The sequence below is a fragment of the Chlamydotis macqueenii genome, chromosome 9 (assembly GCF_036417535.1).
Source record: "Chlamydotis macqueenii isolate bChlMac1 chromosome 9, bChlMac1.mat, whole genome shotgun sequence".
NCBI lineage: Eukaryota > Metazoa > Chordata > Aves > Otidiformes > Otididae > Chlamydotis > Chlamydotis macqueenii.
In genome coordinates this window covers 27,596,127-27,612,469 of record NC_141564.1, presented here as the reverse complement: position 1 = coordinate 27,612,469, position 16,343 = coordinate 27,596,127, and the positions used below count along the sequence as shown (strand labels likewise).

The window sequence follows — 16,343 nt, the reverse complement described above, 5'->3', positions numbered from 1 at the left end:
CAACCTCATTGCTCACGTAATCTGCCTTCACATCAAACTCAGGAATGTCACGTACTTTGTACTGTGAATCTGTCGCCATGTGCGTATGTGGCTTAGTGGGAAAAGGAAGGGCAAATGACTACTTGTCTTTTTCACATTCTCTTTGCTTATCTAATTGCTGCCCTTAAATTGATGGGACAGTATTACTGCTGAATGCGCTGTTAGAAGAACAGGTCATACTTTTTCTGGTGGAATGCGTTTTTAATCAGAAATACAGCACGTTTGTTGACTGAAAACAATTTGTTTTGTTGAAGAAGTCAGCATTATGACTGAGCCTTCAGCTTTTTTGCTCTGCTGCTAAATCAGAAGAATCACATCTCTCTTGCTGGTCACAGAATTGTGAGATTCTGAGCAGCTCTGGAAAACTGCTCTGCTAAAGGCAAGAGTCAAGCAGAGGGAAGACGTGCAATTGCTTTTGCGCATAGTTATCAACTTTGTAAATGTGAACGCTTCTGTTTTAATTTTACACATCTTGATTTGCCGCACATAGAAACCATATCCTCTTTCCTTCCATCTCTTTTTAACATCTAGTGATTTCTTACAGGAAAAGCAATATATCGCAGTAGGAGCAGGTTAAAGGCTGGAAGCAAGTGGGAGCAGTACAGAGGCTTTTGGAATGTGGCTTCTCACTTGTAACAGCTAACTTTTACTGCTGTTTATGCTGGTGACCAGTATGGGAAGGGACTTATCAAGAGAGGGTGGTGCTGTGCTTTTAACTTCTATGTAATTACAAAACTTCTTTCTCAGGCCTGCATTTAGGGTCTGGTGATCAGTGACTCTGAAATATGTTGTTGACATCATGTAGGAAGCATCATGTATTTTCTGCCTACGTGGAAGGTTTGTTTGGCAAAATAAGCAGCAGGTAAAATTGTGCTACATATGGAAAAACTGAATAGAGCGATCTGGGATCATATGTCATTTAAGTAAATGGCACTTTGCTTGTTAAAACTACCTCTCTGGGCACAAAACCCAGCAAATACGTTATTAAACATTACCTCACTGTATGTATGCAGTATAGATATTTTTTGTAGTGATCTAATATTGACCAAACTCCCAACCATGCGTTTATGTTTGTCTAAAACTAGGATTTCTCAGGGTGTCTGCATTTTCCAATGCTGTTGGAATAGAATTGTTAGGAATATGAGGAGGGAATCTGAATTGATGGCAGTTTGAGGCACGTAACTGTTGAGTAAATAATGCATTGACATTTTGTTACAGTGGAAAGTTACCATGTAGTGAGAAATCACTTCCTGAAGCTGTACCATCCTGCTTAGATATATCTTTATAAAGGGTTAATGCTTCGCTTTGGGTGCACAATTAATGCTTTTGTCTTTGGGGCCCTGGGGAGCAGGGTGAGGTTGCAACTTCACAATAAAATGAAACAGGCGAGTGCTGCTGCTTTTCGCAGCTAGATGGTGATATAAACCCTGTGCTGGTTCATGGCGGCTTGTGCAGAAGGTGCCTGGCTGTGGTTGTGTTAATGTCACTCTTTACTCGAGTAACTGTCTCAGCTGAATATCTTGAAGGCATATTTGTGTGGCTTTGCACAAACACAATGACTTTATAATCCAATAGTTAAACAAAGGCTCTATGTTATAAGTAAATGGCAGAAGTGTGTAGGGAGATAAGCCTGTCCTCAAGGACACATTTCAGTGTGTAATGGACAGTTAATAAACACTTATTCAGCACATGTTGTTAAAGAAATAGAACAAGCAAACAAAAAAATTAATACTACGTAGAAACTGTCACTGATTACTGTACCACATTTGACTGAATATGAAGATTAAGAATCTGTGATAACCAGGGAGCATTAAAGCTCAGATCACTCAGTGAACTTTTGTGTTCCTTTCTTCAGTTTCAACTCTTGGGGATTTGTGATGTGTGTTACCAGTGATGACTCCGTTACTGCCATTTTGTGTTACAGGCTCAGATACATAGATGTTCAATGCTTCTAATCCTTTTTGTCTTAGTTTTGACCATTTTATTTAAAATTCTCATGCCTCATTTCTTTTTTTTTTTTGCCTGCTTTTGCTAATGTACAGCATGCAATAAGGCTTTATATTTCAAGCTTGACCTAGAGAACCTCTTTTTTTTTTTTTTTTGAATGATCAGTGGAAGTTCTCCAGCTTTAGGACTCATGTTCCTCATTATTGTTTGTCTCTTGAGAAGAGGGAGTGGGAGTGTGTATGTATGTGTATATATACACACATATATTTTCCCCTCTCCTAGCTTTGAGGGTAGGGGTCTTGAAAAAGAGTGCCAGAATTTTCCCCTGGGTTTTTCAGATTTGGTGATGATAGTCTACTGTAAAAGAGAGGTGGTGGTGATTTCTTGGAGAATTAGTGTAGGACAGGATTCCATAAGATTTGTTTGTATGTTTGTTTGTAAGGGTGGTGCTGTAGCTGGTATTTGTTGGCTGGTTAATAAAGCTGTTGTAATGCTGTGCTATAGTATCTGAATGCTGCAACTGTTTTCTGGTTTTAAAGGTATTTAAAAGGTACTTAAAGTTGTGATCTTTTGGTCAGTTCTACTTAATGGTTGTATGTTTGCCTCTTATGTAAATATGTATTTGCATTACAGTCTCCTTAAAGAAATACGTGCATCAAAGTGGAAATGAAAGCTATCACTGTGTCCCATACTAGCTCAATTCAGACCAAGTCTATCTTGCTATAGCCAAGCTTATTCCGTAGTTTTAAACAAGAGTTGAATACGGGATGAAACCCAAATGTTCCTCAAGGTTCTCTAGTGCTTTTTGCATCTTGTGATGAGTTTTTATACTATCATGGATGCATTAGAAACAGTATCTAAGATGAATAGTTGTAATTTAGATAGGTTTACATTGGTGATAGTCACTGCAGCAAATGCTACTTATGTGGACCTTAGACTTTGCTTGTGTTGACAAAAAAACCCAGTACATATCAGAAATGTAACTGGTACACAATGTATTTATAGTTTTGTACTGATATTTATAGTTCTGTACATTTCCATGAGAAAGCTTCTGATATCTGGGCTGTCAAGTAAGGTATTTCCACATCTCTAAAGGCACAGGAAAGATACTACTCATGTGATTTCATGAGCTATCAAGTGATAATTTCTAGTTTACCAGAGTAAGTCAGTAGTACTTTTATTTTCAATTATCATTAAATATTATTTTTATCTACTGATGGAAAGTTTTTAGCCCTGGTTTTAATAGAATAAAAATTGTCTGTCTGCAGACAACATTGAATGTTTTTTTCTGGAAAAATAATTACATGAGTGTAAGAATAATTACATAATTTTATTTTGAAAGGTGACATTTGTTTTATAAGTGCAAATGAAGTTGTGGTAATATTTATAACTTCCTGAAAGTGTACCTTGTCTTAGGACAGACAGGTTACTATATTTCGAGGCAGCAGTCTTTCTAATAAGTACTTTGTATGGCTTACAGGTTTTAAATGCACAGAGAGCTGGATACAAGGCAGCTATAGTTCACAATGTTGATTCTGATGACCTCATAAGCATGGGATCCAACGACAGTAAGTACAGGTATCACTTCTCTCCTGTTTGAAAATCATTTCACCCACTAGAGTGTACAGTATTAAAGTCAGACTAAAATATTACAATGAACTCTCACTTAAAACCAAACAGCCCTCCCCCAAGCAAAACGGCAGAACCAGTAACAGAAAACCCCAGCCCAACCAGAAATCCTCCTGCTTTTAACGTTTTAAAATAGGAGATGTTTCTGTAAGAGCATATGTGTATACTTGTGTATTATTTGTGGCATTAAGTTAGTTTGTACGTTCTCTGACTGTTTCTTTTGTTTTTCCTTTAAATTTCAGTTCAAGTGTTCTGGGTTAAATGGTTCAATTTAAGAGAGGGATTTGTATATCTGATGTGGAAAATAGCTGATGTGTTGTTAATTGAGTAGAAATACAGGAGAAGTAAAAAAAATCTCTACTCTATGGGAAGGAAATATGACTTTGTAGTATTTGTTAGTGTTTGGTTTTAATGTTTCACTGTTGTGTACCTTTTTCTGTTCCTTTGGGTAAATGGATTCTAATTCCGTATGAATACATATTACATGTACATATTTTCAGTTTTCAGTTGGCAAAAGAATGTTTAGAGACCAGTGTGCCACTTTTTGATTGATTCTGCTGTTAGCTGTTGCAATTTTAACCTTTCATGGAGTGAATATGTTCAGAACATCTTGTAATGTAGTCAAAATGTTGGTTTTGTTTTATGGTATGTGTTTTTTGTCTGCAGTCTTGTTACGACTTTCTTTGTGGCATTTCTTTTTGTGGTTTCTCAATATGGAACAAGAACATAAATGTGGAATAAAAATAGTCTTTCTAGGTGGAAACACCATTGAGTAAACTAGGAAATGAACTTTCAGCAAACTAAATGGCAGCTGAGTAGCCCAGAAAGCTATGTGAAAGTGGTTTTGATGGATTCCCAACTCATGTGAATCTTATTTTCAGGTTTCACCGAGAAAGCAAAATGTAGAACAAGTTTACAACAAATGCAGACTTGGGTGGTGTGAGGTGATGTTAAGCCATGTCTGCTTTTTGCCTTGGGGAACCTGAATGCTTTCGTACTAACTGAACTCACTCTGACCCTTACGTGTGAAGCATAAGTCAGAGGTGCAAATCAATATAGAGTGAAGGCAAGGAGATGGTTTTCTAGAATGTGGGGTTTATCTTTCAATGATTTTTAGTTTGAGCTGCATCTTTTGAGCTCATGCCTTCGCTAGTAAGCAGAGAAGAGGGAGACAGTTCCATCCAGTTTCTTGAGGTTGAAATAAAGATGTGGGATTTGTTCGTTCTAGTCTTTCTCCTTTTTGACCTTTTCTAGCCACAGCTCTTTCCAGTGTGTTTATGTTTAGAGTGAAAAGGAGGGAAGAAAGATTAATTAAAACTTACAGTAACAGACCAGAAAATCATGTAAGTTGCCAGAAATTCTGGAAATCAGTGGAGCTGTGTGACTTCATCGAGTCTCTGAATAAGAATGATGTTCTGGTTAAACTTCTGATGATGATGCCTCATTTTTGTCAAAATATTTTGATTTTATGCTCCCTTTAAATATTCTATTAACAATTTTCCATACCTGCAGTAAAGTCTCTAGATACTCGATAGGAAAAATAATACCACTTCTTATGCGATATAAAGATCTATCATGCCTATGCATCAGTCTGTATGGCATTATGTTAAAATACGTCTTCACGTTGTTATAGTTCAAATCTTACATCTTGGGAGTGCCTATAGAATGTCCATGTAATAATAGTTTTATTTTCCTGCTTTTTTTAATACAGTTGAAATTTTAAAGAAGATTGACATTCCTTCTGTCTTTATTGGCGAGACGTCAGCTAATTCTCTTAAAGAAGAATTTACTTACGAAAAGGGGTGAGTTACCCCATGTGCAGCTGTGTTATTCCTTGCATTAAGTAATTGCTGCTTTTTAATATTTATGAATTTAAAATAGGATGTTGTGATGACAGTGGCTATAGGTATTCAAGGTGAAACCTTGTGCCTGAGAGCAGTAGGCAGAAAGCATTTTAAAATTGAATATAAATTGCTTTCCTGCAAGAGGATTACCATATATTTATCAAATATTACTCCTTTCATTTTCATATAGCATTAAACATACAAGTTCAGCTAATGATCTAGGAATCAGAGGTGTTTGTGAGAGTTGGTGTATTTCAGATCTAAGAGTGTGTTTGTTTTACAGTACGCTAGTTCCCATTGAAGTCACATGCCAGTGGTTGAAAAAAAAAAAATAAAAAATCTTTAAAGCACATTGGAGATAATGCAGTCTTGAAGCTACTAACAAGTCAAGACTGCACTGTATGTGTTAATCTACCCTTTCTATTGTATTCTTAGCTATCCATACAAATACTGACATGGATAATTTCATTGATTGATAGTTTGAATTTCAATTATCATCTGTTCAAACCTTACTAGTGTTTAACTCCTCTCTGACTTTTGTGCAATTCTGTTCTGAGAGACATAGATTATTGATTTCCCTGGTGCTCCCTACCACATTCCTTTTTCAGAAGTGTACAAAGTGAATAAACCTCATAGTCTTTCTGAGTGCATAGGTAGTCATAGCATAAGGCTCTTTCGTCATCCTTTGTTAATAGTTCTAGAAGAAGTCAGAAATAACTTCCTGTGCTAGGTGAATCTGTAGGCTGCATTTAAGATGATTCTAATGGGATGCATGATTAGGTTTGCACTGCGTCTGTTCTGCTTTTAAGTTTAAAACCTCAAAAGGAAAAAGCATCATGAGAACAAGATGGTTAAAATACATACCTTGGATAGGATGGGAAAGGAGGTGTGTTTCTCATTATTAGTCTAATGATCTTGCTCCTTCAAGTCTCTCTGTCCTTCCATTAAACTAATCAGAAGAACTAGATTGTGTCAGTCTTAAGTAGACACCTTGCTGATGAAACTACTTGACAAGTGAAGTGTGGCTCCACATGAGTAGTGGTTATAGAACTACTAATGCTTTTAGACATTGTACCTTCTCGGGTATTTCTGATTGCTTGTGCCAGCAGCATAACAATGGGCTTTCACTTAAGTATCAATAAATACAAGTTTTCAGATATCCAGCTGGCAGCATCTGTATCAGATTCTGTAGGAAGATTTTTGGTTACTGCACTGTAGTTTATTGACTCTCCAGAGGACGAAGAGTGCACTTTACCGTGCTTCACGATTTGAAACTAAACCTCCCATGTAACCCAAACCATTTGAGTAAATAAGAATTTCACAGTATCTTTTGACAGTCATGCTATATTTTTCTCATTCTACTGTCAAAGCAGCTATGAAGTTGTTAGCATGGTTGCTTTAGATTTATTTATGATTGAAATAAATAAGTTTTAACTCAAAAAATGTTCTAAGAAAAATTGTTTTATCCTTTTATTTAATTGGCTTTACATTATGTGGGTATCAGCTGAATTTTCTATGTTGTGCACAGGTAGGTCTTCCTTTAGTGTGTCTAGTGATAACCTTTTATTTTAATGTTTTTTAAATTGTATTTGTTCTTTAATTCACTGTTCATTAAATTCTAACCTATTTAGAAAATGTTGCTTTCTTCTATCCACAGTGGCCACGTTGTATTAATCCCAGAGTTCAGTCTTCCTTTGGAGTACTACTTAATCCCTTTCCTAATAATAGTAGGGATCTGTCTTATTCTCATCGTCATATTTATGGTAAGTTCTTTCTTTTAATAACATTTTTTTTCAAACAAATCATCATAGAACTGTCACTTACTGAAGTTAAATGAAGGGATGCAGTCAAGGAACAACGAATGCTTTGTGTACTGTGCAAACTTGTAGTGTGCTTACCTGTAATCCTTTATTTTCTCAATAGAATAAGCAGGTGCATAATTTTGGTAAAGGGGTATCAGGAGCCCTTAGGATGTTCTACTTGTAATATAACTATGTAGAAAAAATTGTCCTCGCTGCTACTCTTCCACTGGAAAGCACTTTCTTTTTCGCTCCGCGAAGAATGACCTGTCCTTGTGCTCTCATAGACTGAGAGTACGTCGTACTTTACCAAACTTCTAGTGCCTTATAAAAATTAGTCCCACTGTTCCACAGTGCAGGTCCCACCATTTCTTACTGCGGGTATAGTAATCGGTCAGCAAGCTCAGAGCTTGTTACAGCATATAGCATCTCTCTTACAGCGTATACGTTACCTGTAGAGGTTATCAGTTGGGCAGGTGTCTCCTATAAAAAGTAAAATAGGATAGCTGTGTATTATTTCAGATTACTTAGCATCCTACTCTTTAGAATCTCTGCTGGTATCTGACTGATTTATTATTTTACCTTTTGATAAAAATCAAGTAATGGATTAACTGTTCTATAACATTTTCTTAAATTAGTGGTTTTTGCAGTGGAAGTTATGTATTTCGTTGATACATTTGTCAGCTCTCTGAAATCAAAGCAGAAATGATGAACTAGAGATGATGTAAAATGCACCAATGCTTTGTCTGACTTTGTGGTGATAGCCTTGATCATAGAGGACTTTGTCTCAGTTAATTAGGTGAACAGATAGCTTTATCATTGTATGCTGAAGGTCAGCAGTTTGAGGTAAGGAGAGCTGGTATTTCTGAAGGAGAGCGGTCAAGAGGGTTAATATTGTGTGAACATCTCTTGTTCTGAGACCATCAATATTCCCACTTGAGCTTCACTAATAACCTGCTTATAGTGCACCTAAGTTAACCAATATTTTGTTTGAATTTTCATCTAAGAAATGGAATTAAGAAGGCTGTGAAAGGGACTGTGGTATCATTTTGAAAATAATAAATACTGGCTTTGCATCCTGTCAAAATATGATGTGAAGCACTGATCCATCATTTTCCAAAAGATGCTAATAAGGGAATGAAGAGAAAGGCAATAAGAATACTTAGAAGGCCTCCTGTTTAAAGAGCATTTATAAGGTTACCATTGAAGAGAAAACTAATGAAGAAAGGGACGTATGAAAACTGTAATAATGGGTGTGAGCTTGGCTTTTATCATGACCACCATTGTGGAAATTCAGAAATATGAGACAGTTTTTACTCTCGGGGTATTCCTTCATATTTTGCTTCAGAGTTTTTCACCAGTTCAGCTGCTTTTGTTTTTAGATTATGTAAAGTTGCAAAAGTTCCTAATGGACTTCAGTGCTGTCATCTTCAGGTCAAGAACTGAACTAAATTACAAACTTAATTTGTACTAATGACTTCAGCAAGGAACTGGAGTTATGTAACAAACACAAGGCTCTGCTTAGAATTACAGATGTTTCCCTCATGATGAAAACAGCAATCTTCTGCATCAGAAGTGGCATTACAAATGCTGCAGGAGTGAGCTAAACAGATTTGTGAAGTGTTTGTCTTCAGGGCCTAAGTGAGTTCTCTTAGCAGAAGCCATAATCACAGAATGGTTTGGGTTGGAAGGGACCTTTTAAAAATAATCTTTTCCAACCCCTTGCCATCAGCAGGGAGATCTTTAACTAGATCAGTTTGCTGAAAGCCCTGTCCAACCTTGAACACTTCCAATGGTGAGGCATCCACAGTGTCACTGGGCAAGGTGTTCTAGTGTGTCAGCACTCGCATCATAAAAACTTTCTTCATTATATCCAGTCTAAAGGGATCATCAAAAGGGATTTCAGGGCCCTGTCGAAGGGCAGGGACCTGAAAGGGCCAGACGTATCTGGCAGGTTAACTCGTGGCTCAGGGAGTGGTGCTACAGCCAGGGCTTTGGGTATCCAGACCACGTGCTTTGAGAAGTGCTTTTAGAAGCCCTGGGGCGTGCTTTGAGAAGCCCTGGCTGCTAGCGGCAGATGGCATGCACCTAACCGAGAAGGGGAAGAGTGTGCTTGGACAAAGACTTGCCAGGCTCGTCCGGAGGGCTTTAAACTGGTGTTGCTGGGGGAGGGGGAGCACAGTTCAGCCCATTGCTGTCAGCATGGCGCCAGTGCCAGCACCGAGGGTCCAGAAGCTGAGGAGGGATCACAGATAAGTGCAAATGAACCTAAACTGCGGTCCAACAGCACCCCTGTCGCTCCAGCCAGCAAGTCGGCTTTGTCGGGGGCCCAGCTGAAGTGTCTCTATACCAATGCACGCAGCATGGGGAATAAACAGGAAGAGCTGGAGATGCTTGCACACGAGCAGGGCTACGACCTTGTTGGCATCATGGAGATGTGGTGGGACGACTTGTAAGACTGGAGCGTCAACGTGGAGGGGTATAGGCTTTTTAGAAAGGACAGGAGGGGGAGACGAGGAGGGGGTGTCGCTCTCTACGTCAGCAACCGGCTGGAGTGTGTGGAGCTCTGCCTGGGGATGGAGGAGGAGCTGACAGAGAGCTTATGGGTCAAGATTAGAGGATGGGGACGGACAGGGGACGTTACAGTGGGGGTCTGTTACAGGCCACCTGGCCAGGAGGACAGAGCAGACGAAGCGGCAGATAGGAGCAGCCGCACGGTCACAGGCCCTGGTCCTCATGGGGGACTTCAGCCACCCTGACATCTGTTGGAGAGACAACACGGCAGGGCACAGGCAGTCCAGGAGGTTCCTGGAATGCGTGGACGACAACTTCCTCCTGCAGGCGATAGAGGAGCCGACAAGGAGGGGTGCCATGCTCGACCTTGTGCTCACCAACGGGGAGGGGCTGGTGGGGGATGTGAAACTAAAGGACAGCCTTGGCTGCAGCGACCATGAGATGGTGGAGTTCAAGATCCACGGGGCAGCAAGGAAACTACACAGCAAGCTCTCTGCCCTAGACTTCAAGAAGGCGGACTTCGGCCTCTTCAGGGACGTGATGGGCCAAGTGCCATGGGAGGCGGCCCTGGAGGGAAGAGGGGTCCAGGAAAGTTGGTCTACATTCAAGGAGCACCTCCTCCAAGCTCAGCAGAGGTGCATCCCGATGAAGTGCAAGTCGGGCAAAAAGGCCAGGAGGCCCACGTGGATGAGTAAGGAGCTCCTGGACCAACTGAAAGTGAAGAGGAAAGCCTCCAGAGGGTGGAAGCGGGGACAGGTAGCTTGGGAGGATTACAGAGAGGCTGTGAGAGTGACCAGGGATCGGGTGAGGAAGGCTAAAGCCCTGACGGAGTTGAATCCAGCCAGGGATATAAAAAGCAACAAGAAAAGCTTTTATAGGTATGTAGGGGACAAAAGAAAGTCCAAGGAGAATGCAGGCCCCCTCCGGAAGGAAACCGGTGTCCTGGTTACCCGGGACATAGAGAAGGCTGAGGTACTCAATGACTTTTTTGCCTCAGTCTTCACCGACAAGGGCTCTTGTCTCACCACGCAAGCTGTGGAAGGCACAAGCAGGGATGTGAGGATGAAGAACTGCCCACTGTAGTGGGAGAGCAGGTTTGGGAACATCTGAGGAACTTAAAGGTGCACAAGTCCCCGGGACCTGATGAGATCCATCCGCGGGTCCTGAGGGAACTGGCAGATGAAGTTGCCAAGCCACTGGCCATTGTATTTGAGAAGTCGTGGCGGTCTGGTGAGGTCCCCGATGACTGGAAGAGAGGGAACATAACCCCCATTTTTAAAAAGGGGAACAAGGAGGACCTGGGCAACTACAGGCCAGTCAGCCTCACCTCTGTGCCTGGCAAGGTCATGCAGCAGATTCTCCTGGAAACCATGCTAAGGCACATGGAGAGCAAGGAGGTGGTTGGTGACAGCCAACATGGCTACACCAAGGGCACATGGTGCCTGCCCAATTTGGTGGCCTTTTATGACGGGGTAACAGCATCGGTGGACAAGGGACAAGCAACGGATATCATCTACCTGGACTTGTGCAAGGCTTTTGACACTGTCCCGCATGACATCCTTCTCTCTAAACTGGAGAGGCCTGGCTTTGATGGACGGACCACTCGGTGGATAAGGAATTGGCTGGATGGCCGCACTCAGAGAGTGGTGGTCAACGGCTCGATGTCCAAGTGGAGACCGGTCACGAGTGGCGTCCCTCAGGGGTCCGTGTTGGGCCTGGCCCTGTTCAACATCTTTGTCGGCGACATGCACAGTGGGATAGAGTGCACCCTCAGCAAGTTCGCCGATAACACCAAGCTGTGTGGTGCCATCGACACGCTGGAGGGGACGGATGCCATCCAGAGGGACCTTGACAGGCTGGAGAGGTGGGCCCGTGCCAACCTCATGAAGTTCAGCCAGCCCAAGTGCAAGGTCCTGCACATGGGTCATGGCAATCCCAGGCACAAATCCAGGCTGGGCAGAGAATGATGGAGAGCAGCCCTGAGGAGACGGACTTGGGAGTGCTGGTGGACGAGAAGCTCAACATGAACCGGCAATGCGCCCTTGCAGCCCAGTAGGCCAACTGCATCCTGGGCTGCATCAAGAGAAGCGTGGCCAGCAGGTCAAGGGAGGGGATTCTCCCCCTCTACTCTGCTCTGCTGAGACCTCACCTGCAGCGCTGCATCCAGCTCTGGAGCCCCCAACATCAGAAGGACATGGACCTGTTGGAGAGGATCCAGAGGAGGCCACGAAGATGATCAGAGGGCTGGAGCAGCTCTGCTGTGAGGCCAGGCTGAGAGAGCTGGGGCTGTTCAGCCTGGAGAAGAGGAGGCTCTGGGGAGACCTTAGAGCGGTCTGCCGGTGCCTGAAGGGGGCTGCAGGAAAGATGGGGAGAGGCTGTTCAGCCGGGCCTGGTGTGACAGGACAAGGGGTAGTGATTTTAAAATAGAGGGAGGTTTAGATTGGATATTAGGAACAATGTGAGTTGTAGAACAGTGTCCCAGGTTGCCCGGAGAGGTGGTGGATGCCCCATCCCTGGAAACGTTCAAGGCCAGGTTGGCCGGGGCTCTGAGCACCCTGATCCGGTTGGAGATGTCCCTGCTCCTTGCAGGGGGGTTGGACTGGGTGGGCTTTGAAGGTCCCTTCCAACTCTAAACATTCTATGATTCTATTTTGTAGATATGGTTTCTTTTAAATTTGCCTTTTAAGAGCTGATCTTTTTGCATCAGCATGCTGGTAGTCTGAATTAAAACAATTTTTTACTTAATGTGTGAGTTTGAGAGTTCCCAAGTCCAAATAAAATATACAGGGAAGAACCGTCTGTACAGTCTAAACAGAGTAAACAGATGCTAGGTAGGGTTAGCTGTGAGAAGGGGAAATAAACATTTGGTGAGGAAAACTTCAGTCATTTAAACACAACTCCAATTTCCGTGCTTGTGCACTGTGAGGAGATGTAAAAATGGGCATGTCTCTAAACTATGATTAAGAGTTTATTTTTCCAAATACGTCCCAGTTATAAAAGCAAACTCTGAGAGACATGATTTTTTCTTCTGTCAATGTCAAGAGGTAGTCAGTGCTACAGTGAATGGTTCTTTCCATGTCTTAGAGTCATGTTGTAGAGGAAAACCGGACAGGAACCAGGAGAGTATTACATTGTATGTCTGCAAGTCAGGGTTACTGATACCGTGTATTTGGGACAGATGCTTGGGGGGTTTTGAAAAACAGGTTATGTAATGTTGGAAATGCCAAAATCCATCTACACAGCTCATGCTGAACTGTGAGAAGGGAAAAAAAGAGGAGAGGCATTTGTAAGTGTTTTGCGGAGTGTCATGGAGATTTGAAGGGAGAAGAGGATAAAATCAGGCTCAGTAGTGACAAGCTGTGGGGCAGAGTGACAGTGTAAGAGGGGTGATGTGCTGGTCGGCTCCATGACGTACTGAGAGCACGGGGGCACATCTGAAATGTGTGTACGCTAACACGTGCAGTAGGAGGAATAAACAGGAGGCGCTAGAAGCTTTGGCTCACTCCTAGAGCTACAACATCATTGTCGTCAGCGAGGCTCAGTGGGAAGAGCGCTGTGATCACAGTGCTGTGATGGATAGAGGCTCTTCAGGAGAGACAGGCAGGGTGGGCGAGGTGGGATGGAGGGGTAGCGCTGTGTTAAAAGGAGGGGTTGGGCTGTGTGGCACTTGCAGTTGGGGATGGAATGGCTGAGAGCCTCTGAGTAAAGATTAGGGCAAAAGCTAATAAAGTGGATGCTGTTGTCTTTTTTTAACGCCAGTGACGGGCCCTGGAACCCCAGAGCCCTTAGTTGGAGCACTGTGACTAGGGGAGTGATAAGCTCCCAATTGACATTGGACTTGTACGGGATTTGCTGCCGCAACTGAATGCACATGAGTCTATGGAGTCTGGTGAGGTTCATCCCAGAGCACTGAAAGAGTTGGCTGATGTCATTGTGAGATCTCTCTGTTATTTGCCAACAGTCTTGGGAATTTGGACGGGTCCCAGTTGAGTCAAACCTAGCAAATGTTATTTGCCCTGTTTTCCAGAAGATGAAAAAGGAAGATCATGGCAATTGTAGGCCTGTCGGTCTCCTATCATTGCCTGGTAAAGTTATGGAGAAAATTGAAAAACACTTGAAAGACAATGTGATCATGAGTCAAAGCTAGAGTGGGTTCATAAAGGGAAGGTCAGTCCTTGATATCCTTTTATGACCAAGTTACCCACCTCGTGGAGGAGGGGAAGGCACTGGGTGCGTGGGGTTGTAGTTTTGTTTGGTTTTGTGTGTTATGTTGTTTTGTTTTAGCAAAGCTGCTGATACGGTCTCTTATAGTATCCTTCTGGACAAAATGTCCACCATAAAGCTAGTTGTACACCATACAACGGGTGGACAATTGGCTGATGGGTTAGGCTCAAGGATTTGTAGTAAACGGGGCAACATCTGGCTGGCAGCCAGTCATTGGTGGTGTTCATCAGGATTCAACTTCACGGCCAGTTCTTTTCCGTGTTTCTATGAATGACCTGGACAGAGGAATTGAGTAATACTGAATTACGAGACGTTGATTCCCTTGAGGCCTTATAGAGAGATCTTGATAGATCAGAGCACTGAACAATTAATTGGTGCAGTGAACTTGATCCTGGCGATGTTCCAGGTGGGATTTGGTTCTCATTCATTTGTGGTTTCAGCCCTGCTTCTTTAAGGAAATGCATTTAACTAAGAAATGAATGTGAGACTTTCTGATTGTTCCTAAGTATCTGAATTACAGCAGGAAAACTGCAGTTTAAGCATACAGCTCATTGTTTAGTGGGGTAAAAAGAGTCTGGACAGTTTAGATCCAAATATACTTAAAAAGTGAAGCCAGGTGTGATGCAGAAAGATAAATAAATTTTATTTTGTCAACACAATTACAGTTTCAAATGGTCCTAATAATATTTGTCCATAATGTACATACGTTATTTTTTTTAAAGTATGAATCTGTTATGAAATATGTCAGAGCCCTTCAGGGATTCATAAAGTGAGAGATGTTAATGCTCTTTATAATACTAACACTCTCTGTGTTTGCTGTATCCACAGTGTAGGTAGGTGCAGAGCACCTCTGCAAATTTCAAAAGATTTGTTAGCATGTATGCTTTGGTTAAGGCCTGTTTGAAAAAGAATGTCATGTCACGGGTGCTAGAATTAGAATCTGAACAGAAATAGCATTAGAGACTATTAAGAAAATGGAACCAGAATCTTTAGTATAGTTGAAGACAGTAAGTAATTATGGCTTGAAGTAACCCCTTTACTCCTCCTCAAACTACATCTAGATGCTCTGAAATTATTCTGATGAATATGGGAATAGTTGAGCTGTAATAACCTAAAACTGCAAGCAAACCCAGTCAAAGTCAGTGAATTGTGTTTTGCTCTGAAATGCAAAAACTGTAGTCCCACTGTATATGTGCATCAGTAGAGGATTGCAGCAATGGCCATTGTTTTATATAATATGAATATAACTTTAGTTTTCTTCTTTCCTTTCCAAAACAGGCTTTTTTTATTTTCAGTTTCAAGTGTCGTGGTCCTCAAGAACATCCTTTGGTCTTGCTTGGTTTCGTCCTTGAGTTCAGGGAAGGGAAGAGGTGATTCAGTTTAAGCTGGGGTTCCCCTTTTAGCTAACTTACTGTGAAGACTCACAAATAAAAACTTGTTTTAACTTACTGTTCATGCCGTCTTACATCTGTTTCCAGATCACAAAATTCGTGCAAGACAGACACAGAGCAAGAAGGAATCGGCTTAGGAAGGATCAGCTTAAGAAACTTCCTGTACATAAATTTAAGAAAGGCAAGTGGGTTGTTTTTTTGTCTAATTAGACACCACTGTTTTAACACCAAAAAAAACCTGTAAATTGAGGGGCTTTGTAGGTTTGGAGATAATTTTGAGTACACTTGAAAAAGGTAGTAGAGTTTGGTGTGAAAGTGCACAAAAAGTTTGACTTGACTGCTCTCACTGAGTTCTGACCTTTCTTTAATGGAAGCAGAGCAGACGTCATACACAGACTGTGGCTGAGAATTAAAATTTTGCTTAATACACCATAAAATCAGTACAGAAATTCCACAGGACTTCCTTGTTGTGCTCTCGTTAAGAGCCACCACAACAGTCAGTCACTGTGATGCATTATTTCCATTGTTTGTCTGGCAACCGAGAAATACTAGCGGCACATTAATTGCCTGACATTGTAGAGACTGTAAAAACAAAACTATGTTGTGGGTGTAATGTATCTGCTTTTCCAGAGGAGCAGTCCTTTCACTTAATCACAATACTTCTGTGAGGACAAGAGCAACTCAAATTTAATGTCAAAATACTTACTGTTGTGATTCTTTTAATTTTATGCAAATTCTAATAACAAGAGATAAAGCTGTGGTCATTACTTTATTCAGTGAGGTAGAAAAACTGCCTTAAGTCCTTCTTTGTTGTCTACTTCTTAAAAGTAGAAGAAAAATCTGCTACATTTCTTCTTCATTTTGATTTTTAAATGTGTTACTGTTTTACCATCTGATTGTTCATTCATACAAGCTATTGCATGGTATGAGAAGAAAAGATGGAAAAAGTACTTAAT

The 16,343-nt window shown here is 41.5% G+C and overlaps 1 protein-coding gene across 5 annotated transcripts in view; it reads left to right on the top strand.

Annotated features, from left to right (window-relative positions):
• RNF13 (ring finger protein 13) overlaps positions 1 to 16,343 on the top strand; it is a 42,100-nt gene that overhangs the window by 14,035 nt on the left and 11,722 nt on the right. For all 5 annotated transcript variants that reach the window (XM_086755145.1, XM_086755149.1, XM_086755146.1 and 2 more), the window contains 4 exons: positions 3,467 to 3,554; positions 5,327 to 5,417; positions 7,117 to 7,222; positions 15,475 to 15,568. In XM_086755145.1, the coding sequence (XP_086611271.1) occupies positions 3,467 to 3,554; positions 5,327 to 5,417; positions 7,117 to 7,222; positions 15,475 to 15,568 (379 nt within the window). The remainder of the gene's footprint in view (positions 1 to 3,466; positions 3,555 to 5,326; positions 5,418 to 7,116; positions 7,223 to 15,474; positions 15,569 to 16,343) is intronic.